Source organism: Coptis chinensis, chromosome 4, assembly GCF_015680905.1.
Source record: "Coptis chinensis isolate HL-2020 chromosome 4, ASM1568090v1, whole genome shotgun sequence".
NCBI classification, from domain to species: domain Eukaryota; kingdom Viridiplantae; phylum Streptophyta; class Magnoliopsida; order Ranunculales; family Ranunculaceae; genus Coptis; species Coptis chinensis.
In genome coordinates this window covers 17,796,053-17,818,983 of record NC_141459.1, presented here as the reverse complement: position 1 = coordinate 17,818,983, position 22,931 = coordinate 17,796,053, and the positions used below count along the sequence as shown (strand labels likewise).

Here is a 22,931-nt window from a genome sequence, read left to right as displayed (position 1 = left end):
GAGTATCTTTTGCACATCATATCCAGAGATGCGCAAAGTGATTAATAATGCATTATCATGTGGCAACATCACCTTAGACAAGTCATCTGGTACGAACATAATTGCTCCTGGGATACTAGCCGATACCAAACTCTGACTTATTAGAACAGGCTCGACATTGACCTTGAGCACTTCTTTTACCGTTGAAATCTTTCTTATTTTATCTCTCACGATTTTCTTCTGTGGTATTTCCCCTTTGTAGATCATATTTATTACTCAAAGGGGGTTTATCGTGTATTGTTGTTGTTTCTGCGAGTCTGACATCAGCCCTGAATTCTCAAAACTTCCCATCCTTCATTAGTCCATTAATTTCTTTTAATAACTGCAAGCACATATTTGTCTCATGGTTCTCAATCTTATGGAATTAACAATAAGGCTTGCCCTTCATCTCCCTGAGAGTGTATTTTGGCCAAGTAACGAAAATTTCTTTTGCGACCCTCCTTAATATATCTTCCGATGTGGTATTGATGGCGATAAAATTACTGGGATCTAGCTCTTCTTTCAGTGTCCTCTCATATTTCCTTCTTTGTTGTAGTTGATTATCCCAATTTGTATAATGCTCCTGAGGTCTTTTGTTATCTGACCTCGAGGGGTCTCGACTTTCATGTCGATCTCTATTATCTTTGTCTCTCTTTCCTGTCTTTGACACTTACAATACAGTTTGCACAGTGGCTGCATTTATCCCTTCTTCCACTCTAATATCTCTGTCAGCTTTGTCATACAACTCTTGTAGACTTTTAACTTCTTTTCTCAAGAGATATTTGTGCATATATGATCTAGGTATCACACCTGTTTGGAAAGCCATGACAGCTGTCATTTCAGACTCATCAAGCCTCTCGACTGATTGAGTTTCGGCCTTGAATCTCACCAAGAAATCCTTTAAAGACTCCTTTTCCCCTTGTTTTAGCTGGAATAGAACTGACACCTGTTTCGGCTTCACCCTCTGATTCCTATAATTGGTGAGGAATCTTTCTTCGATTTCATGAAAACATGAAATGGTCCCCTCAGGTATTGTACTAAACCATTTCAATGCTTTGCCTTTAAGGCTCGAAGAAAAAGATCGACATAGTACAGAATCCCAATACTCCGTTCCGTAAAGAGATGGTTCATGGGGTGGTCAGTGGTCCCATCATACTGGGTGAACTTTGGATTCTTGAATTTTGGAGGTAATGGCACCCTCTCTACTTCCTTTTTCAATGGGTTTCTATTTACATCATCTGCCAATTTACGAATCAAAGCTTATACCTTTTCCAAGAGCTTGTCCCTAAATTGCCTTTGCACCATTTCCTTCGTAATTGGTGTTTTTACCTCTTCCTCTTGCACCACTTTTGGTGTCGATTTTGCTACTGATTGCACCTCTTTGATGTGGCTTTTTCTCACTTTCTCGAGATGACTCTTTCTCACCACTGGAGTGCCTGAACTCGACTCCTCGCCATCTTTCTCATACATAGCATCTACTGCACGTTTCTCATTCTCTTATCTCACAGCTTTGTTTTCAGCCATTAAAACTTTGTTATGCTTTTCCAATTCTTCCAACCTTCTCAACAAGGCTTTTAAAGATACCTCTTCTCCATGTATCTCATCTACTTCTTCCATCAATCTATTTACCGATCGCCTTGTTCTTCGTTCCTCATTTTTGGATGCTGCTTGAGAAATACTCCCTTCATTAACCATCATCGTTTTACTTGCTGTAGCACGCTTTGGAGGCATTTTGACAAGAAAATGAATACCTCCTTAAACAACTTCATTGATCTAACAAAATCTTCTTGAACACACCCAATTATTATGTATCTCAAAACTTCTACCCTTGGATTCGATCTTCAATGAAAGAAGAAAATAAATATATTTTCTTGTCTTTGAATCACGGATGGCGCCAATGTAGTAATCAAGTGTCTTCTTCTTGGATCAGTTATGAATTGAATAGGTTTGAAAATGAAACTCAAGCTTTTGTATTCATCATTAATGGTGGTTACAAAGCTCTCTCTCTCTCTCTCTCTCTCTCTCTCTCTCTGTTTCGCTCTGATTTTAAAAATATTTTTGTAATGAATTCAATCCTTCCCCTTCTTTCTCTTGATCATCGCTTTATATAGTTTTCCAGCTATAGTGGTGCCCAATCCTGTCCTGACGCGTGTCCATTCTCATTTTTCTCATTCTTTTTCCCGCTTGTTCCTGTAATACATAAACTTATGCACAAGATACCGACAATCATGTTGATATTTCGAGTTAGTTACGATATTCGGGTTGGAATATCAGGTTGACGATATTTGCCCACGACAGCAGTTACGAAATTTGTTGAGAATTTTTTGTACACAACAATAAGGATGCTTCTATCTATCTCTTTTCTTTTTTTTTTTTTTTCAATAACAGCCATAATTAAATTCGTCAAGACTGAACGATAGTGAATAAAATTTAAGATAGTTGAAGCCCTTTGCATGCCAAATGCCGATGCTTTTGTCTATCTATTATTGTAATACACCTCTTCTCTCACTTGTCTCTTAAAAATATTATTTTTTTTCCTCTGTTTTTTAGGGCTGTCAATGGGCCAGGCTAGGCCCGAAGCCCGATTGAATCCGAACCGATAATATGGGACTTACTTAAAATTAGACCTGATAGTCTTAATAGGCCAGTTCTGGACATACCTATGTTGGTCCGTTAGTGATTAGATCCGACATTTTGATACTTGTAGAGTTCTAGACTTGTAGACTTGTAGTTGTATTTTTTATTTGTTTTTAAGCTTTATGAGTATTAGTTTAAGTTAAACGGAATTAGAACAAATAGAATGTGTGGCTTGTTGGCCAAGTTCTCGGTCAATTCCCATGACCAGCAAAGAAACTTTTAGAAATCAGTTAGTGTATTTCGAACTTGGGCTACGCCCTATCAATCTTGAGCCGAAAAGACTTAGGCCGGGCCTGTCTTGGACGGACCAGGCCTTGATATACCTAGGTCCGGCTTCGTTGACAGCCCTATTTGTTTTCCAATTGATCCCACCATTTAGTTGCCATAAAGGGAGCGAGAGGCTATAGTGCTTACACCAGGCTTTCGCCCGGTCCAAACTCTGAAAAGAGATAAAGAAATTTAAGCCCATACTCTTATAAGTGGCTTGAAATTTGGGCTTAGCTCAAGTAAATATATGGTACAAAAAGCCCATACAAGCCCAAGCTAAGCCTCATTTTAGCACCCACCCCGATAAAAGTCACATTTTTTTTTGGTAAAGCCGACATAAGAACATCTTTAATGGAGACCAATTTCTACGTAAACACCAAATTCTTAAAAATCTTACTATATTAGAAAAATGTGGGGGTTGAGGAATAGTGATTTAGTGTCACGTTGGTGTCCGTCACAGGGGCAAAATTGTAATTTCCTCACTTAACAAAACTTCTAGCGTTTCTCAATTTTTCGTCTCTCTCTAATCACCTCTCTCTCTCGGTCTCTCCATTTCGCTCTCTTCCCAAGTTTGGAGGTCGCCCACCCTTTCTCTCAAACTCATCTCCGACATCATCACACTCAAAACCCATTGAATGCTTTAACCCACTTCGTTTAAAACCTACCTTACAGTTAAAGAAATTTCGAAGATACAAGCTTGCTCTTGAGGTAAATATTATTGTTTATAATGGGGTTTTGAGTTTTCGAATATTCAACTTTTTGGTTTATTTAGATTGGGGTTTTGAGTTTTGTTGTTTTCATGAGGTTTAATTAGAATGGGCTTAATCACGTACTGCAGGCAAACATCTAATAGTGACATTATGAGCTTCAACATGAAATACTTAAGTTACTTAATTAAGTACTAAGAAAACACAAATTTGTTTATCTATCTTAGTGAAGACACTATATTGTATGTGAAGACATATTTGTTTATCTATCTTAGTGACCACTAGATTGACCAAAATGAATTGCTCTTATGCACTGCTTTCTCTTCTACTGTCTTCTCTTCTACTGTATACATGTGAAACCACAAGTGCCTTTATAGAATAATGATAATTGTGGTGGAAGTGCTTGAAAAACAAGATGGTATCCATCACTATGAAAACACCAGCTTCCTTGATTACTCCTATTTCTTAATTAAGGGAGGCCGTTTTATTTTTTATTTTATTGGTATTATACAGTTCAAACTGATGGTCCTGGTCATCAATTCTGATAAGATAATACATATGCTTGTATATCTCTAGTGTAGACCAATTCAATTTCAATGAATCTTCCAGGCATTTATATCGCTTTAGTCTGAGAATATTATCAAGAGCTAAATGCAGACTTCTAATCTAAGTGGTTCAATAAACTCTATGATTATTAAAATTAAACTCTAAGTGGTCCAATAAACTCTATGATTAAGGTGCTCATTTTGGTAATTGTTTACATTATGTTGTGTTTGTATTTTTTTAATTTTTTTTTTTTTTATGATTGGTTTGATTATATATGTAATGATCAGGTTGTGCATGTTCTTCTCGCCACCATTTATTCTCATTTGCACTCCAAATGGAGAACTTGGCCCAAGAGAACTCATTGGTACTTAACGGAATTCATGATCGTTTGGATCGGCAACGATTGAGACAAAGAAATTGATGCCAAAACATGACTGAGGAACAACTTTCTGCGCATAAGAAACGCGAACATTTGTGTCGGTGAGATAGAAGACAACAAATGACTACTGAACAACGATCTATTGAACGAGAGCGAAAACATGAATACTATATGCGGCGAAAGAATGGTTTAATTGGCGGCCAGGTTCAACTCAATCATGATAGATGCCAAAAGATGAGTGAAGAACAACTTTCCACGCATAAGGAATGCGAACATCTGCGTCAGCGAGAGAGAAGGCATCGAATGACTGGTGAACAACAATCTATTAATCGGGAACGGAGATGTGAGTAATATAGACGTCGAAAGAATGTTTCAACTAGTGAACGAGTCAAACTCGACCATGATAGACCACAAGAAGGCCCTACCAACGTCAAAGGACCAAACCAACTACATTCCCAAGGAGAATACATTCAAGGCGTCGATCAGATTTCACAGCATTCAGGTAATTGATTGCTTGGTTTATGTTATTTTGATTAATATATGCTTATTTATTTAGACTTTGCTATATTTAATACTGTAGACCATAGCCAAGTATGGTCCCAAGAAGAATCTACCCAAGTTGACGCTCAAAGTTCACAACGTTCAGGTAATTAAATACTTGGGTTCTACTGTGTGTATATATATATATATAAACATCTATTTAGACTTTAGTATATTTAATTCTATATTGTTGATTTTCATTATTTATGCATGTTCTATTTTTTACTTCAAGTGTCACTATTGTTGAGTATGACGTAAACCATTTGCTCTCTCTACTGAGGCAACATAATGAGTCAGAGTTTAGTAGATTCACTGGTAATTACTTGCCAGTCACCCTTGAAGTTGATGGTCACACATTTCGAGTTAATATTGGTATGTAGATTTTTATGATTATATATACTTCAGTTTATTTCTTTATTAATTTGTTTGTTATATTTGATATTATTAGGTTATTATTGTTATCAATTCATTGTTGATGTTATTACTAACTAATTTTTTTGTTTTTTTTTTTTTGAAAGCTGGTGACAACGTAGGAAATCCAAATATTGACTTAAATGATGTTTATATTGAGAATGACCTACTTCGTTCCCGGCATGCATTTACGGATGAAATTCATTCTAGAGAGATAGCTACAACCACATGTTCACTTCTCTTGGAATTTTCTCTGATCAATATACTAATTTCTTACTTAAATTTATGTGATCTTTTGTAAAATATATGGCAGCTACACTAGATAATAACAGATTTTCATCCGATGGTTTAGATCAAGAAGGACATCATTGCATTTATACCACAACAGTGCAAGAGGCTTTGAAGATAGCCCTTATATTGAACCGTTCTGACTCCGAAGTTTTAAAACATGTCATCACTGTGGAGCGAAATTATTTCCTTCTGAGACAAGTAGTCTCTGTTGTCTTAACGGACAAGTCAGACTCCCTTTGCTAGCACCTCCACCCGAATTAGCATATCTATACACGTCACAATCAGCTGATGGTATTCATTTTCGAGATAATATTCGTTCATATAACCATGTGTTCTCTTTTACTTCCATGGGAGTTCATATTGATGATGCTTTGGCAAATGGTAGAAATGGTGTGTACACATATCGTGCCAGAGGTGCCATATATCATCGAATTGGTGGTCTCCTACCACGACTTGGTGACTGGCCGCGTTATTTGCAAATGTATATTTATGACACTGACCATGAATTGGAGTACCGTCTAACTGAGAGAAAAATTCTTGATAGACGGGTTTTAACTATCTTGAAAAAGGTGTTAGACTCAAACAACAGATTCGTACATATTTTCCGTGAGATCTCTCATCATGACATTCTTAACAATATTCATCTACACATCAAAGAGTAGCCACCTAATCACCATCAATATTCACTACCAGAATCTTCGGAGGTTGCAGCTATCTTAATCGGAGGTGAAGAGCCAACTGACATGAATGAAAGAGACATTATTGTTGAAGCAAGATCTGGTGATATATTCAACATCCTAGACATTGTGGGTTATTATGACCCTTTACACTATCCTTTATTGCATCCATATGGTAACTTTGGCTAGGATTTGCACATATTTTTTGATAGTTCACGTAGAATCAGTTGCCGAGCTTTTTATTCTTACATGCTACAGGTACATGTCGATTTTCATATATGAATTTCATGTTTGACATGTCCAGATTCGAGATAACCATCTATCGTTGTTACTCCATGGCGGTAGACTTTTGCAGCAGTACGCGGTCGACAATTATGTTAAGATAGCAACTCAACAACTCTGTTTTATATGCAACAACCAAGATATGATTAGGGCTGAACTATACCAAGGTTTACATGATTCTCTTGCCGCTGGGGTCACTAATACAGGTTTGCAACAAACGCAATTGTTATAATTTATTTATTTATTATTATTTATACTTTTTTTTTTCTTATCTATAATTTATCTTTCTGGATTCCTTTAGGCAATGTTGGTCATAGAATAGTATTGCCATCAAGTTATATAGGAAGTCCTTGCGATATGCACCAAAGGTACTATGCTGCAATGGCCTTGGTTCAAAAATTTGGAAAGCCGGATCTCTTTATTACAATGACTTGCAACCCCAACTGGGATGAAATCAAAGAGAATTTATATGAAGGGCAGACACCGCAAGATCGTCCAGAAGTAGTAGTCCATGCATTTCATGCAAGATTTGAAGAGCTCAAAAATGATCTCTTCACCAAAAACATCTTGGGCAGGGTAATAGCACATGTTCATGTCATTGAGTTCCAAAAAAGTGGTCTCCCACATGCACACATACTCTTAATCCTTGATGATGATGATAAATTCAGCACTCCTGATGACTACGACAATATTGTTCGAGCAGAAATTCCAGATCCAAATTCAGAGCCTGTCTTATATGATTTAGTCAAGCGACATATGATTCATGGGCCCTGTGGCTACCTTAAATCAGATGCTGTTTGCATGAAAGATGGTTTCTGCAAAAAAAAAATATCCGAAGGAGTTTGTCGAAGACACAGTTCAAGGAAACGACTCTTACCCAACATATAGAAGAAGACGTAATGGTCGGGTGCTAACTCTCTCTAAGGGGTTATCTGTTCATAATCGTTGGGTTATCCCTTACAATCCTTGGCTCCTGTGGAAATATGATTGTCACATCAATGTAGAAATATGCTCAACAATCAAGTGTGTGAAGTATATGTACAAGTATGTGTATAAAGGCTCCGACCGGGTATCTATGGAGGTAAATTCCACATCTCATGCTGATCAAGATGAGATAAAGAAATTTGTAGATGCACACTAGATTACACATCATAAAGCTTTGGAGGATATTCAAGTTTCCACTCAATAAAATTTATCCGTTAGTTTATGCCCTTCAAGTTCATCTTGAAAACATGCACCAAGTCCTTTACTCCGAGGGTCGAGATCTACGGGAATTGTTGTCACATGAAATGACCTCACGCACGATGTTAACTGAATTTTTCAGAAAAAATGCATTGGACACCAATGCAAGACAATATTTGTATTGTGAGTTTCCTGAGCACTATACATGGAATAATTCGCAAAGATGTTGGGAGAAAAGACGAGGAGTTAACAAAGTGATTGGCAGAACTACTAAAAGAAAGGTTTTTTGTGTCACTTTTTTTTAGGCCTCGTGTCACTTTCTACAAAAAAGTGACACACAGAAGTTTGATGTGTCACTTTTTTATGGGATGAGAGTTGATGTGTTGCTTCTAGGAAAAGTGACACAACTAACTTAATTTTTTGTATCATAATATTTGAAAGTGATACTACCGGTTTGGCTTGTTGTGTCACTTTTTACTATGAGAAAACAAAAACAAAATAAAACTACGATCAAATTTTAAAAAACGACACAACTGGAACTACAAAACACAAGTTCCAGCCCACGTTCTCTCTCCCACGCTCGCAAAAACAGGTATATTGCACTTATTACAAACACCCAAAAAAAAATAAAAAAAAACACTCGATCTCTCACTCTCGTCACGAAGGTAGTAATCAGTTTTAGAAATATTTCACAAACTCTTCTATGATTTCTCGTGCTCAACTCTCCTAAATGTCTCAAACACAAAATCTTCGGTGTTCTTCTTAACTCTGATTTAAGTCGCATCTCACCCCAGTGCCCATTTTCAATATTTTGTTTTTTAGGGTGTTTGTAAGTGCTATATACCTATTTTTGCGAGTGAGGGAGAGAGAACGTTGATTTTGAATTGAAGAAGGGTTAGGGTGAATTTTTACGAAATGAGGGAGAGAGAACAGGCGAATTTCAATCAATTTTGATTAGGATTTTTATGCGTTCACACCTACTCTACCTCTCTCAGACGACAATTTCCCCTTAAATCGAGCAAGGTATGGCTTTTCATCTGATTTTGTTAGGAATAACACAATTAAATAGTGGGTGCTTTCAGATTAAATTTAGGCATGGGCGTTGATAATTTCTTCTTAAATGATCAAGCAACATTGATTATTTATATGCCTGATTATATTTTTACCTTAGATAGACGCTTGCACGCATGATATGCCGGTCTTTGCAGGCATAAATCCTTTGATTACTTTTTTTCTTTTACAGGTAGCTTGCAGAGACTACCTTCATCCATGACATCTGTGTGCTAGATTTCCATTCAGTACCAATCAACATGAGAAGCACTGTGCTCTGGTACGTTAACTGAGTAACTGACTGGTTTGTGACATTCCTAGCATTTTTGCTAACCTTTTTTTCCTTGAAACTGACTTTCTTCTTGTGGATTATTTCACGACTTTATTACATTGATTTTTGAACTATTACATCTTTAAAATGTAGTGCCATTGTTATGTCTGTGACACTCGAGCTCCATGTGTCTATTGGGGCACTGGTGTTTGGAGTGGTGACCATTGTCATTCAATTGACAAGGAAAAATCATGGAGAGACCATAGAAAATGTTTCAAGGAATGGAAAATGGCACACTTTTTACAGTCAAAGCATCCTGAGACTACTTCTTCAGTGGCATCACCCCAGCATCAAACGCTCACTCGGTCTCAACCTCTGAATAGTGGCAATGTTTCTCTACACACAAACTCCTGCTTAAACACTCTTATTGCATCCTCCATCGATGGTGGTGGTTATGCTAACCGTGGATCCTGTGTTAGGGAAACAATAAGAAGAGACAACAATGGCGGCAATTCCTGATGGAGAGGTGGTGGTGGAGGCAGCGGATGTAAAAGTTATGGTGGCAGAGCAGGTTCTTCTGGATGTTTTAGTTGTGGAGAGACAGGGCACTCAGCAAAGCATTGTTATTATAAAGGAAGTGGTGGTGATGGTGGCAATTACCGCTACAAGGGAAACATTGGTGAAGAAGGTTTCATTGGGACAGCTTACAACAATGGTGATTACAGGCAATTAGAAAGGGGCTATACCAATGGAAATTGGCCTGTCTATACCAGTGGAAATTGGAAGGGTGAGCACAGGAATTTGGAAAGGGATTACAACCATGGGCACAAGCATTCGGAAAGGGTATGTTACAATGGGAAGAATTATCAAGGCAAGCGTGTGGAAAGTGATTTTTACAGTGGAAACAATGGTGTTTGGCATTCAGAAAGGGATTACAATGAAAACCAGGCTCGTGAAAATAGTCATTCCGAAAGGGAATATAATGATGGATTCATTGGCGGTGCAGGTGCTGGAAGGTTCAACAGAAGTGGCGTTGGCCGCTGCTGCTATAACTGTGGAAAAGGAAGGTCACTTTGCAAGAGAATGTCATTTATTCTAACAAAGCAATGAAGCTAAAAAGGGTAAACATCATTCCTCTATTTTCTTTCTTTTGTACTTGTTTAAGTTTTATAGTTATACTCTGAAGGGGTAAACGGATTCATGTTACTTTAGGCCCTTGTTTTTTCTTCTTCTACAATTAAATTTTAAGAGGGGGTGGGAGCTGGGAGGATTACTAAGAACATATATGGGCTTGGTTTACATAAATTCTAACGTTTGTGTATCACAGCCACAAAAGAGATAAGAAATCATTACACAACAGTGACTAAAGATATGCTAAAGCGCCTCTCAGCCAAACACCTTATAGCGAGTTTTATTGACTCCATATCTGTTGTGAATATATGACTGTGGAAATAACGTTACCCACAACAAACGGATCAATCCAACACAAGGATCGATCCTTCTCAATAGACAAGACTTCAACACCCTCCAAGCAATATCCCAACACTTTTCAATATCAAATAACAAGCATATAAAGTAAAACAATTAATGTAAAAGAAGAACAAACCACAAGACGAGATATATCGTGGTTCGGCAATTTGCCTACGTCCACACTGCGAGTTCCAAGCTTTACTAGATGTCCGGAGTAACAGATTACAAGTCTCTCAATTCACTCACAAAGAATGAATACTCAACTCACAAAGAATTGCTCTCTTCTAATCTCTCTCTTTCTTGGTTTTGGAAAAGTTAGATTTTCCAAAAAAACTAATTTTGTTTTTATACCAAAAAACCAAAATCGCGGTTACTATAGTGAAGCCCACAAAAAAAAGGACCTGAGCGTAGGTGCGCCCCCATTGAGCGCGGGTCGTGCCAAAACACTGGAGCATGAGCTGGTCGCTTCACTTCGAAAGCACAAGGCGCTGCCGGCGAAAAAAAAAAAGAAAAACTATTTTTTTTCTACATTCTCCACCTCGGTGAGGTTTTAACACATAAAACCAAGCCGAACACATCCAAAGAAGATCACATCCAAGAGGGAACACCTCCAAGAAGGAAGACTTGTAAATAACCGCCAGAAGGGCTATGCCCACACAGGGCTCTTTCAAACATGTAGGATTTGGAGCAAGTCCAAACAGTGTTGGAACTTAACTCCGGTGACAACTTTCGTTAGCATATCAGCAGGATTGTCATGGGTGTCTACTTTCTCAAGTGCTACATTACCATCATCAATGACATCCCGTATAAAGTGATAACGGACATCAATATGCTTGGTCCGAGCATGATGAACTTGGTTCTTCGCCAAATGAATAGCACTCTGACTATCACAATACAAAGCAACACTATTCTGCTCAATACCCAAATCATCTAGAAGACCTCGAAGCCATAGTGCCTCTTTCACTGCCTCTGCCACTGCCATATACTCTGCCTCCCTCAGTAGTAGATAGAGCAACTGTAGCCTATACATAGACCTCCAACTAACCGGTGCACCATGCATCATAAACACATAACCAGTAGTCGATCGTCGTCTATCTAGATCACCTGCATAATCAGAATCCACAAACCCACTGACATAACAAGTGCCTCCACCATAAGCCAATCCCACATCCAAGGTACCCTTCAAGTACCTTAGTACCCATTTCACTGCCTCCCAATGCTGCTTCCCAGGATTTGCCATATACCTGCTTACAACACTAACTGCCTGTGAAATGTCTGGGCGTGTGCACACCATAGCATACATCAAACTACCCACGGCACTTACATAAGGAACATTAGCCATATGCTTTTGTTCCTCCACCAAATGCTTGACTAAAGGGAGAGAATTCTTACCAAAGCCTAAAATGCTAAACTAAAGGTGTAGAAACCGACTTTGCATTCTCCATACCAAATCGAAATTACTTTTCTCAAGGTATTTTTCCGAGATACAACTATCCGCCGCTTCTTCCTATCTCCGTCAATCTCCATGCCCAATATCTTCTTGGCTCCACCTAAGTCTTTTTCATCTCAAACTCAGAAGACAAAGTTAAGATCTCTTCTTCCAAGTCCCCATGCAAGAAAGCGGTTTTCATATATCAAGTTGCTCTAACTCCAAGTTGAAGTGAGCAACTAAACTCAATAACACACGAATGGACGTATGTTTGACCACCGGGAAAATACCTCATTGTAGTTGACTCCTTCCTTTCGTGAAAAACCCTTTGCTACCACTCTTTGCCTTGTACCCGATCTTGTCGGGTTCGGGAAGGACCTCTTTCTTTCTCGAACACCCATTTATTGCCGATAGTCCTTTTGCCCCTTTGGCAATAAAACTAGGTCCCATGTGTGATTTTTATCAAGAGATTCCATCTCGCTTGCATAGCTACCAACCAATCTCTCAGAATGAGCATCTAACAGCCTTCCTTGAAGCTATCCGCTCATCATCTTCGATATTTAGTGCATATGCCACTAAATCCACCGACCATAGTGTTTCACGGTTTCGTGCCCATACTTGTGCACTTCTTTAACTTGTCTCTCGTGGCCTAGGGTCGACCACTACAAGTTACGGATGCTCTTGCTCTTCTTCCCCGTTGTTGTGTGGTTCCATGATTTGGTACCTCATCATGATCTAACCGGTCATCTGCTGCAGATCGCACAACTCAAGCTCAAGAAGCTTGAACTTCTATAGACTCACCATTTCGCCCCGCCTACTTGAAACATCAAAGATAACACGGAAGTCTCATCAAAGGTAACATCTCTGGCCGACCGGGGAACTTGTGGTCTTCTAGACACCACAATCTATATCCCTTTACCCCATTTGCGAAGCCTAAGAATATGGCCTTCTTAGCTCTAGGATCTAGCTTGTTTGCCCCTCACATGGTAGTAAGTCGCCGATCCAAACACTCGCATAAAATACTATAATCACCGGGTTACCCCGACCACACATCATAAGGTATCCCCGCAATCTATAGCTGGTATGCGGTGACCTATCATACAGTAACACGCCATGGACACGTGATTCCGCCTAATACTCTTTTGCCTAGACCGGCATTAGATAATAAACATCTTGCTCTTTCAAGCAAAGTTCTATTCATCCATCCTCGCCATTCCATTCTGCGTGTGGCGTGCCCCGGTCATCCGATTAATCCGGCAATTCCCTGTCAGTTGCGCCGAGAACTCTTGGAAAGGTCCATAGGTATACTCAGTACCATTGTCAGACCGTAATGTCTTTACCTTCCTATCTGTGCGATTCTCAACCCTTGCCTTCCACTTCTTAAATGTCTCAAACACTTCATCTTTCGATTTCATCATATACACCCACACATAGCGAGTATGATCATCAATGAATGAGACATAATAGCGGTTACCTCCCTTGGAAGCCACCCTGGAGGGTCCCCAAACATCCGTATGCACATAGTCAAGGATGCCTGTTGTCGTATGCTTGCTTGACTTGAACTTGACTCTGCAGATCGCTTCCCATAGACGCTAATGCTCCGCGGAACCCCATACTTGGCTTCTTCAAGTCCTTCAAGAACCTTCGCTTGCACAACTCAGACAAACCCTTTTCACTCATATGCCCTAAACGCATATGCCATATCTTAGTGCACTCAGAATCATTACTACATGCACCCACTGCTATATCGCCTATCACCATACTACCTATCAGAGTATACAAGGTTCCATATTTTTGACCCTTCATAACAACTAAAGAGCCATTAACAATATTTAGGACTCCACCTTCACCCACAAACTTGTGGCCTTTGGAGTCCAAGGTACCAAGAGAAATAAGACTTTTCTTTAGCTCAGGAACATGTCTCACATCGGTTAAAGTCCTCACTACACCATCATACATCTTGACCCGTATAGTTCCAATTCCTACCATCTTACAAGCAACGTCATTACCCATTAAAACGGAACCACCATCAATGCTCTCATAAGAAGTAAACCACTTTCTATTCGGGCACATATGATAGGAACATCTGGAATCAAGAATCCACCTTTCGGTCATATAGTCTTGTGTGGACACACGAGACCTGAACTCATCCTCTCGTGAGCACCAAGCATAATTTGCCTCAATTTTTGCCTTTACCTTTCTTCCCGACCATCTCTTGTTCTCTTTCTTGGTGAGGACAATTACTTTGCGTAATGTCCCTTTTCATTGCAATTGTAGCACTGTACATGTTTTAAAGGCTTCTTTGACTTGGACCTAGAATTCTCATTACTTGAATAATTCTGTTCATACGAATTTCCTCTTGCCACTAGCCCCTGACCTGCATCAATGCTATTCTCTACACGTGTCTTCTTCATCAACTCATAAGAAAGAAGTGCACTCTGAACTTCGTCAAGATCGACGACTTCTCTGTTCATGAATGTAGTCATTAGATGCTTATAGCTTTCTAGCAAGGAGAATATTAAACATGCCGCTTGATCCTCATCATCCATCTTCATACCAACATTCAAATAATCCGCTAGACGTCGACAGAACTCACTAACGTGCTCTTGCATCGTTGAAACATCGACCATCATCTACCGATAAAGACACTTCTTAAGGTACATCTTGTTCATCATGATCTTGGTCATATACATAGACTCTAGTTTGAGCCAAATACCAGCAGTGATATTTTCTCCCATCACACTATACATGACCTCATTAGCAAGACATAACCGGATTGATGAACAAGCCTGAAGATCGAACTCTTCCCAATCATCATTACTCATACTCGCCGCTTTAGATTTAATCCCCTTTAAAGCCTTGTGCAAACCTTGTTGGATGAGGATGTCCTTTACTTGGACTTGCCAAATCCCAAAGTTATTCTTCCCATTAAACTTCTCTACTTCAAACCTTGCGTTTGACATCTTGGGAGCCATCTTTCAAGTTACACACAATAACCCAAAAAAATATTTCACCTCGGAATTTAATCGAACACCTTGTCTACACAAATTTCGAGCACTAAACTCAAAATCCTAGGTTGTATACCTAGGCTCTGATACCAATTATTGTGAATATATGATTGCGAAAACAATGTTACCCATAACAAACGGATCAATCCAACACAAGGATCGATCCTTCTCAATAGACAAGACTTCAACACCCTCTAAGCAATATCCCAACATTTCTCAATATCAAATAACAAGCATATAAAGTAAAACAATTAATGTAAAAGAAGAACAAACCACAAGACGAGATATATCGTGGTTCGGCAATTTGCCTACGTCCACACTACGAGTTCTAAGCTTTACTAGATGTCCGGAGTAACAGATTACAAGTCTCTCAATTCACTCACAAAGAATGAATACTCAACTCACAAAGAATTGCTCTCTTCTAATCTCTCTCTTTCTTGGTTTTGGAAAAGTTAGATTTTCCAAAAAACTGATTTTGTTTTTATACCAAAAAACCAAAATCGCGATTCTTAGAGTGAAGCCCAAAAAAAGGACTCCGAGGCTGGCGCTTCATTGAGCTGGTCGCCAAAACACTTGGAGCATGAGAATTGGTCGCCCACTCTCGAGCGAAAGAAGCGCACTCGAGCGTGAAAAACAAAGAAAAACTTTTTTTCTCTACAATATCCAATATTGTCTCCTTGAAATCTCACTTTCAAGGTATAGAGTATTATTCCTAGACAAGTAAAACCAAAGTACCTATCTGCTTTAGAATCCATCTCCTAAAGTGAGAAATGTGAACATTTCAGTTTGGAGAATGCTCCATCAACGGAGAATTTCCACCCAACTTCAGAGCCATTGTCTATGACAGAGTTCATTCTACAGTGTCCTAGAACTACAGATCCTGATTATTACAGTGTGTTATGTTGATTCCATCTGACCTGATTTTGATGAAAAAGAGGCAATGCCATCTGTATAGGTTTTGGTCCTTGTCAAGTGGAACTGATGTATGCAATGATGCTCTAGTTTGATTTTGCATGTGTTTTTAGTATGTCAATCTGATAGGAACTAATAAGCTCAAGTCGACCTTGACGGAATGGAATTATACTGAGTTTTCTCCTAAAACATTCATTTTTGTTTCCTATTGAGAGATATCTTCACTTTTCATTTGTTTATATCATTAATTCATTCAACATTATGAACTATTTAACGAATTGTCACTTTTAAGTTTTAGGCGCCGAGCTTTGAAATCAAGCTCGACCGTTGCAAATGCATTTTTACACTGATTTAAGGAGGAAAAGTGTTCCAGCACATATATATTTTCTTGCCAAATTTTTTTCAGCTCATTCTATTTTTAAAATCCTAATGACATGTGTCCGACTTCAGTACAAATTCAAAAAACTTAAGTTGAATTTCTAAGGTACTCCTTCTATTTCCTCACCTCAACTTATTTCTCTATTCAGGGAGTTCTAGGGTATTGATCGGTTATTCGTATTTTGTGTAAATTTTACCTTTTGTTTGATCACTTTGAGTTTACAAAGTTCAACTTTACTGAACTTTGAGTTAAGTTCAATTTCACGCTGTTTTTTTGTCGACTAATAAAGGTATGAATTATGATATGACAAATTAGTAAGACAATCTAGTTTCTTCTTTGGTTTTATTATTGTAGCTGAGGATTCAAAGGTCGAATTCAATGTTTATGTAGTTTTGGTTCTCTGAATTTTGGTTCAAGATTGGAATTCACAAAAGGAAACTGCTTGAAAGTTTTTCTCTAGAGTCTAGGACATGTCCATTGTAGAAGATTCCTTGTTGCAGTGATTATTTGTAATGCGCTGTTAGGACTAATTGATCATAACAATAGTCTCTTGCAGGTTGCGATGTAATTATTAATACAGATAAAGGAGTATCCCGAGTTCATGCGGAGGTAGTTATTGATTCAATGATTTCATTGGATCCTCTACAGAGAAGATCAACTAGCTTTTCCACTAAAGTTCGCATCAAAGATTGCTCAAAATATGGAACATTTCTAAACAAGAAATCTAGATCAAAGACAAAAGTTGGTGAGTATCCAAACAAGGAGGCCCCTATAAAAGATGGGGACCATATATCATTTGGAACCGGTAATGCCACCTACAAGTGATTGTATGACTTACGTATACTTTACTACAAATTTGACTTTTAGCAAGCTTAATTTTGTAGGTTTAGGACATTTTGGGAGTGTGGGAGTGGTAGGTCTTCTGTAAGCTAATTGTTTCTTATTTTCTTTTGGCAACAAACAATGTTTCTCTTTCAGGTTCATTCTTTTTTGTTCTACTTGTATTTTTTGTGTACAGATCAAAGGCTAATCGTATGGAACGTTCTCTTCAAGAAGATGTATCGTCTATAGGTTAGTATTATCACTAGAGTTGGTCTTTCTAGTTTTAGTTTATATCTGTAGTGAGGATTTGCATGTCTTTTGACTAACTTGTTATTTTATTAGCTACTATTACCTTCATTTGAATATAAACTTGGTTATGCTCTTGTTTTAAAATTTACCAGTAAGGTGCTAAACATATTATATTTTTACGTTACAATATCTTGGTATAACTATTATATTAATGCACAACCAAACGCATACTTACTACACTTTTTTTTTGGTGCTTCTCAATTATGGTTTAACCTTGAACCATTGCCCACTAGTGTTTTCCTCTTTTTATCGTGTTGTTTTTGTAAACTCCATAGACGATTCCCTTCTCAACTATATTTTTGGAATGTAAATCATTTCAAGTTTTTAAGTTTTACCAGTTGCGTTTAGCATAATTGGCAATTTTTAGAAGCAATAGACGTGACATTAAGTTCCATTCATATATTGCAAGTACTTTGGCCAGAGTTTCTTTAACATTTGTTCCTCTCATAACCAAAAAACAAATTTTGGCATACATTGCTTAGAATTCTATAAGTTGGTACTTTACTAATTTTGTGTATTTTGTGTAGGTGCTGGAATTACTCATAGTTGGAAGGAAAAGTGCACACGTACATGTTCTTGTTGATGAGTCCATGCCCATTAAAGAAGATTTACTTGATGCTATTGTGGCCCAAAAACGTGTTGTTCTTAAAAGTTGGCTAATATCTAACACACATACACGTATTTTCTTGTATCTTTCATGTACATTCCTATACTAGGGATTACAAGAAGATGCTTCCTTTTCTTCAGTTGGTAATAAGTTAATTCATATTTAATGGTTCATTAGTTTAGGGTGTTGTTTTTCTCGTGTTTAATGAAATTCTTTCAATTATTGAAACACATTTTTTTTTTTTAAAAGTTTTTAATAGAAATCTTCCACTACTAAACTCAAATCTCTCAAAGGATTCAATTCCAGAGAAAAAGAAAGAAAATGACATTTAATTGGAAATTGGTCCCTTTCTAACCAGAGACATTAGTGGATTGGTCATCTTTCTGATAGCTTAGTTTTATTTCGCGACCTAGTAACCCCTCAAAGTTGAGGGTACTACCTTTCTATAAATGAGCTATAAAATGAATAGAAGTGTATCTTAAGTCTTTATTTAGCCACCTTTTTATATTTTTCTTTGCTTCTCTAGTGCAACTACACTTTATGTATAATTACTTCTGTACCCATAATTTATGACACTCAAGTGATTGTAGAGAAAAAAATTCGGACTGAAATTCCTAGTTGTTTACTGCAACTCGCCACATATATATTTTTCTTTTTAATGCCCTTGCATGTTCTTAACATGCATAACGATTGGACTTGTAGGTTTATAAGATGTTGGGATGCTAAGCTTGCACAAGAGAAATACAGGATAACGATTAGACTTGAGGGTGCGCATGAACTTTGTGTATGATCACTGCTTTTCTTAAGGTAAAACCATTAGTTTCTAGTTTGCCTTTACTAATTTTAATAGCCTATATGCCCAAAGCTTTTTCCAGAAAGTAGTACTTTTTTTTCCAGGGTAATAGAATCCATTTATTTATACCCAAGCAAAAGGGATTGTGACCAATGCACAATTGTTGAGTGGGCTGAACACATGGAGATGGCCTCATAAGTTCATGGAATCCTAAGTTAACCAAGATATGCCGTTGGTGCAGAACGGGTAAGGACTATGCCTTCGGTTAACCAAGCTATAAGTACTTGATATGGTACCTTAAAACACTATCATGCCATTTTTTTTCGTTGTTTGCATCTTCTTATAATAACTTATTACTTGCATGTTTTGATATTTGAAGCATATAGCTGAACGAAAATATAACTTCTGGTTACTTGTGTAACAATGTGGAGTGACTTTGTTGTTTACTCAATTATTTGAGCTAATTTGATTCACAACTATTCATTGCATCCTTTGCTAACGTGATAAGATATGGTAGAACCAGAGTTACTTACTGCTAACGTATATTGTTTTTATCAATTTTTTTTTCTTACTTGTGCAATATACCATACCTTTCTTTCATTCACTTGCTCTTTAATTTTGTATAGTCATAGTGGAATGAGGACTTCGTGATGCAGATGCATAAATCGATTAACAGATGAATAGATGGCAGCTAGGTTTTTTGGTGTTGGAAGTGCGCACAACAAGCTAAGATATAGCTAGGATAACGTTAGCGTCACATAATTATTGTTTTTATTATTTTATTGTGATTCTTTTGGTATAGGAATGATTTATTTTGTTGGGAGTCAAACTAGATGATAAATACTTGGTTGATCTATGAAATCAATAGAAGTTAATTGTTTTGAATGTTGTTTCTTTCTTCTCGAGTGGATGTTGTTTCCATATCATAAAGCAGGTTAAAATGATTTTGGTTGTGATGTTTTGATAAATTTATGTGGATGTTGTTTATGTCGTAAAGCAGGTTAATGAGATTTTGGTTATGACGTATAGGATGCAGGTTGAGAAATGAATACGATCGAATATAAAAATGAAAAAAAGTTTAAAAAAAAAATTATTTTCATTTGTCTCACTTTTGGAAAAAGAGACATAATATCTATTAAAAGTGACACAAATGACCACTCTTATGTGTTGCTTTTCTTTTTCATACGAGTTACATGGAGTTGATTCCTAAAAGTGACACAAGAAGTAAAAGGCTTTTGTGTCGCTTTTGACGTACTTGTGTCTCACTCTGGTCTAAAAGTGACACAACTAGTATACTTAATGTGTCACTTTTGACGTACTTGTGTCTCACTCTGGTCTAAAAGTGACACAACTAGTATACTTAATGTGTCACTTTTTTTGACGACTTTGTGTCTCACTCTGGTCCAAAAGTGACACAACTAGTATACTTAATGTGTCACTTTTGACGTACTTATGTCTCACTCTGGTCCAAAAGTGACACAACTAGTATACTTAATATGTCACTTTTGATTAAATTATGTCCCATTCTGGTCCAAAACTGATACAACTAGTGTCATTTTTGACAAGCACTGTGACACTCTTTCTTAAAAGTGACACAAGAGGTTATTCTTAAGTGTCAATTTTATTAACAAAAAGTGACACATTTAGTAAGGATTTTATGTCACTTTTGGTAGAACTTTATGTGTCGGGGGCTTATAGGTCACTTCAGAATTAGTTTCAAAAGTGACACAAGTGACTTCTTGTGTCACTTAAAAAGTGACACACTGTGTCACCTTCCAAAGGAGAAAGATTTTACTTAAAATTGTTGCTTGACCATGTTAGAGGCCCAACCTCTTTCGATGACTTAAAGACCGTTCACTCTTACAAGTGCTCAACATTTAAAGAAGCTGCTGAGAGATTGGGTTTAGTTGAAAGTGATAATGCAATAAGGGAGTCGTTGTTAGAAGCAGCTACTATTCATATGCCTTCAGCACTCAGACGATGCTTTGTCACTATTTTAATACATTGCCAGCCAGTGGGTGTTCATGCTTTATGGAATGAGTTCCACAACTATATGGCAGAAGATTTCTCTTCTACAACTTGCTCCACTCACAAGACGAATCGTTTGCTCACAGAATTGAATTCATTGTTGTCCCAATACAACAAATCTATTTCAGATTTTGATTTACCGTGCATATCAGAAACATGCATTCGGTGCACTTCGAACTTCAACATAATTATGGAGGAGCACCGAGTACCTATACCACCTGAAGACTTGGCATATATTCAAAGTTTGAATCCTGATCAGCGGATTGCTTTTGACACTATTATACAATCAGTTGAACGTAACAAAAGTTCTGTTTATTTTATTGATGGACCAGGAGGCATTGGGAAAACATTTCTATATCGGTCGATCTTAGCCTATTTGAGGAATGAGGGTCGCATAGCAATTGCTACATCCAGCTCTGGTATTGCTGCCACAATGTTTCCAGAAGGTCGTACAACACACTCAAGGTTTAAAATACCTATAAATCTACTATCAACATCCACGTGTAATATAAGTAAGCATTCTCCCTTGGCTGAATTGCTGCGAGAATCCTCTATTATCATTTGGGATGAAGCTACAATGACCCATTATCACGCATTTGAGGCTTTGGACAGAACCTTGAGAGATATCATGGATGTTGAAAATCCTTTTGGTGGTAAAGTTTTGGTGATGGGTGGTGACTTTCGCCAAACGCTACCTATTATAAATAAAGGTACAATAGCACAAACTATAGATGCATGCGTAACAAAATCAGATTTATGGAACTATGTAAAAGTCATCCGTCTTAGAGTGAATATGCGTGCATTGGAAGATCCTTCATTTTTGATCTTTTACTACGTATAGGAGACGGCATTGAGACATGTATCAATGGTGATATGATAAAGATACCTGATGACATGGTCGTACCATGAGTGGATGATCACTCTTTGACTCGGCTAATAGACAGTGTGTTCCCAGACTTACAAGAAAATGCAGGCAATATAAATTATGTAGTCTAGCGGGCTCTCATTACTCCAACCAATGATGCTGCTGATCGTATAAACGAGCATGTTATTCAAAATTTTCAAGGAGATGAAGTCACATACTACTCATTTGATCATGTTGAGAATGATGAACGCCATTTGTACCAACCGGAGTTGTTTAACTCTATTAATCCAGGTGGGTTGCCTCCTCATATATTGACTTTGAAGATAAGATCACCGATAATGCTTATCAGAAACATTGATCCCAAAAATGGGTTGTGCAATGGAACAAGGTTAATATGCCACTCTTTTCTACCGAACTTAATTCATGCAGAGATTGCTACATGTGGTTTTAAAGGTGCACCCGCTTTCTTGCACCGTATACCCCTGAAGCCTAGCGAGGATCTGAAGCTTCCATTCAATATGATAAGAAAGCAGTTTCCGATTCGTTTGAGTTTTGCTTTGACCATACATAAAGCTCAAGGGCAAACATTGCCTCACGTTGGTGTTTACTTACCTGATCATGTATTCAGTCATATCCAACTCTATGTGGCACTGTCAAGAGGTGTATCAAGACACATGACCAAGGTATTGGTCAAAAAGGAAACCAACCAGGTTACTTGGGAACTTTCATGAGAAATGTGGTCTACACTGATGTGTTCTCCTCATTTAACTCCATATCACAATGATATCTCTCAGAGGTCACTATCTTTTTTTCTGCTGTAAGTGAAGCTTCTCTATACTTATAAAAAACAACCTATGTTCACAACTCTTATATATGGACATTGTTGTTGTTGTTGTTTTATGTTATGTGTAGTCTGTACTGAACAAACATGTTGTCATTGTGAAGTTTCATTCATTGGCAACTCTATGTAGCTCTCTCAAGAGGTGTATCAAGACAGACGACTAAAGTGTTAGTTATAAAAGGATACCAGAAAGGTTACTCAGGGACTTTT

At 37.7% G+C, this 22,931-nt stretch overlaps 2 protein-coding genes and 2 long non-coding RNA genes across 4 annotated transcripts; all 4 read left to right on the top strand.

The window, feature by feature from the left end:
- Positions 1 to 4,954: 4,954 nt before the first annotated feature.
- LOC147502286 (uncharacterized) lies at positions 4,955 to 7,643 on the top strand. The gene is made up of 7 exons (XM_086604501.1): positions 4,955 to 5,056; positions 5,135 to 5,200; positions 5,343 to 5,466; positions 6,040 to 6,365; positions 6,459 to 6,602; positions 6,778 to 6,961; positions 7,057 to 7,643. The coding sequence occupies exons 1-7, from the start codon at positions 4,955 to 4,957 to the stop codon at positions 7,641 to 7,643; spliced, it is 1,533 nt and encodes a 510-aa protein (XP_086460627.1).
- A 9,374-nt stretch (positions 7,644 to 17,017) lies between these two features.
- Positions 17,018 to 18,242, top strand: LOC147502285 (uncharacterized). Its single transcript, XR_015219958.1, has 4 exons — positions 17,018 to 17,261; positions 17,341 to 17,369; positions 17,475 to 17,527; positions 18,115 to 18,242. It is a non-coding gene; the product is annotated as an uncharacterized LOC147502285 (long non-coding RNA).
- Positions 18,243 to 18,907: 665 nt separating this feature from the next.
- Positions 18,908 to 19,866, top strand: LOC147502284 (uncharacterized). The gene is made up of 3 exons (XR_015219957.1): positions 18,908 to 19,001; positions 19,092 to 19,233; positions 19,614 to 19,866. It is a non-coding gene; the product is annotated as an uncharacterized LOC147502284 (long non-coding RNA).
- Positions 19,867 to 21,205: 1,339 nt separating this feature from the next.
- On the top strand, positions 21,206 to 22,611 carry LOC147502283 (uncharacterized). The gene is made up of 3 exons (XM_086604500.1): positions 21,206 to 21,725; positions 21,857 to 21,915; positions 22,012 to 22,611. The coding sequence occupies exons 1-3, from the start codon at positions 21,206 to 21,208 to the stop codon at positions 22,609 to 22,611; spliced, it is 1,179 nt and encodes a 392-aa protein (XP_086460626.1).
- Positions 22,612 to 22,931: the final 320 nt, after the last annotated feature.

Coding starts and splice junctions, on each gene's coding strand:
- LOC147502286 (XM_086604501.1), top strand. CDS start 4,955: ATGATAGACCACAAGAAGGCCCTACCAACGTCAAAGGACCAAACCAAC. Junction 5,201..5,342: donor TCAAAGTTCACAACGTTCAG/GTAATTAAATAC, acceptor ACTATTGTTGAG/TATGACGTAAACCATTTGCT. Junction 6,603..6,777: donor TATTCAACATCCTAGACATT/GTGGGTTATTAT, acceptor TGACATGTCCAG/ATTCGAGATAACCATCTATC.
- LOC147502283 (XM_086604500.1), top strand. CDS start 21,206: ATGGAGGAGCACCGAGTACCTATACCACCTGAAGACTTGGCATATATT. Junction 21,726..21,856: donor GCTACCTATTATAAATAAAG/GTACAATAGCAC, acceptor TACTACGTATAG/GAGACGGCATTGAGACATGT. Junction 21,916..22,011: donor AGATACCTGATGACATGGTC/GTACCATGAGTG, acceptor TATGTAGTCTAG/CGGGCTCTCATTACTCCAAC.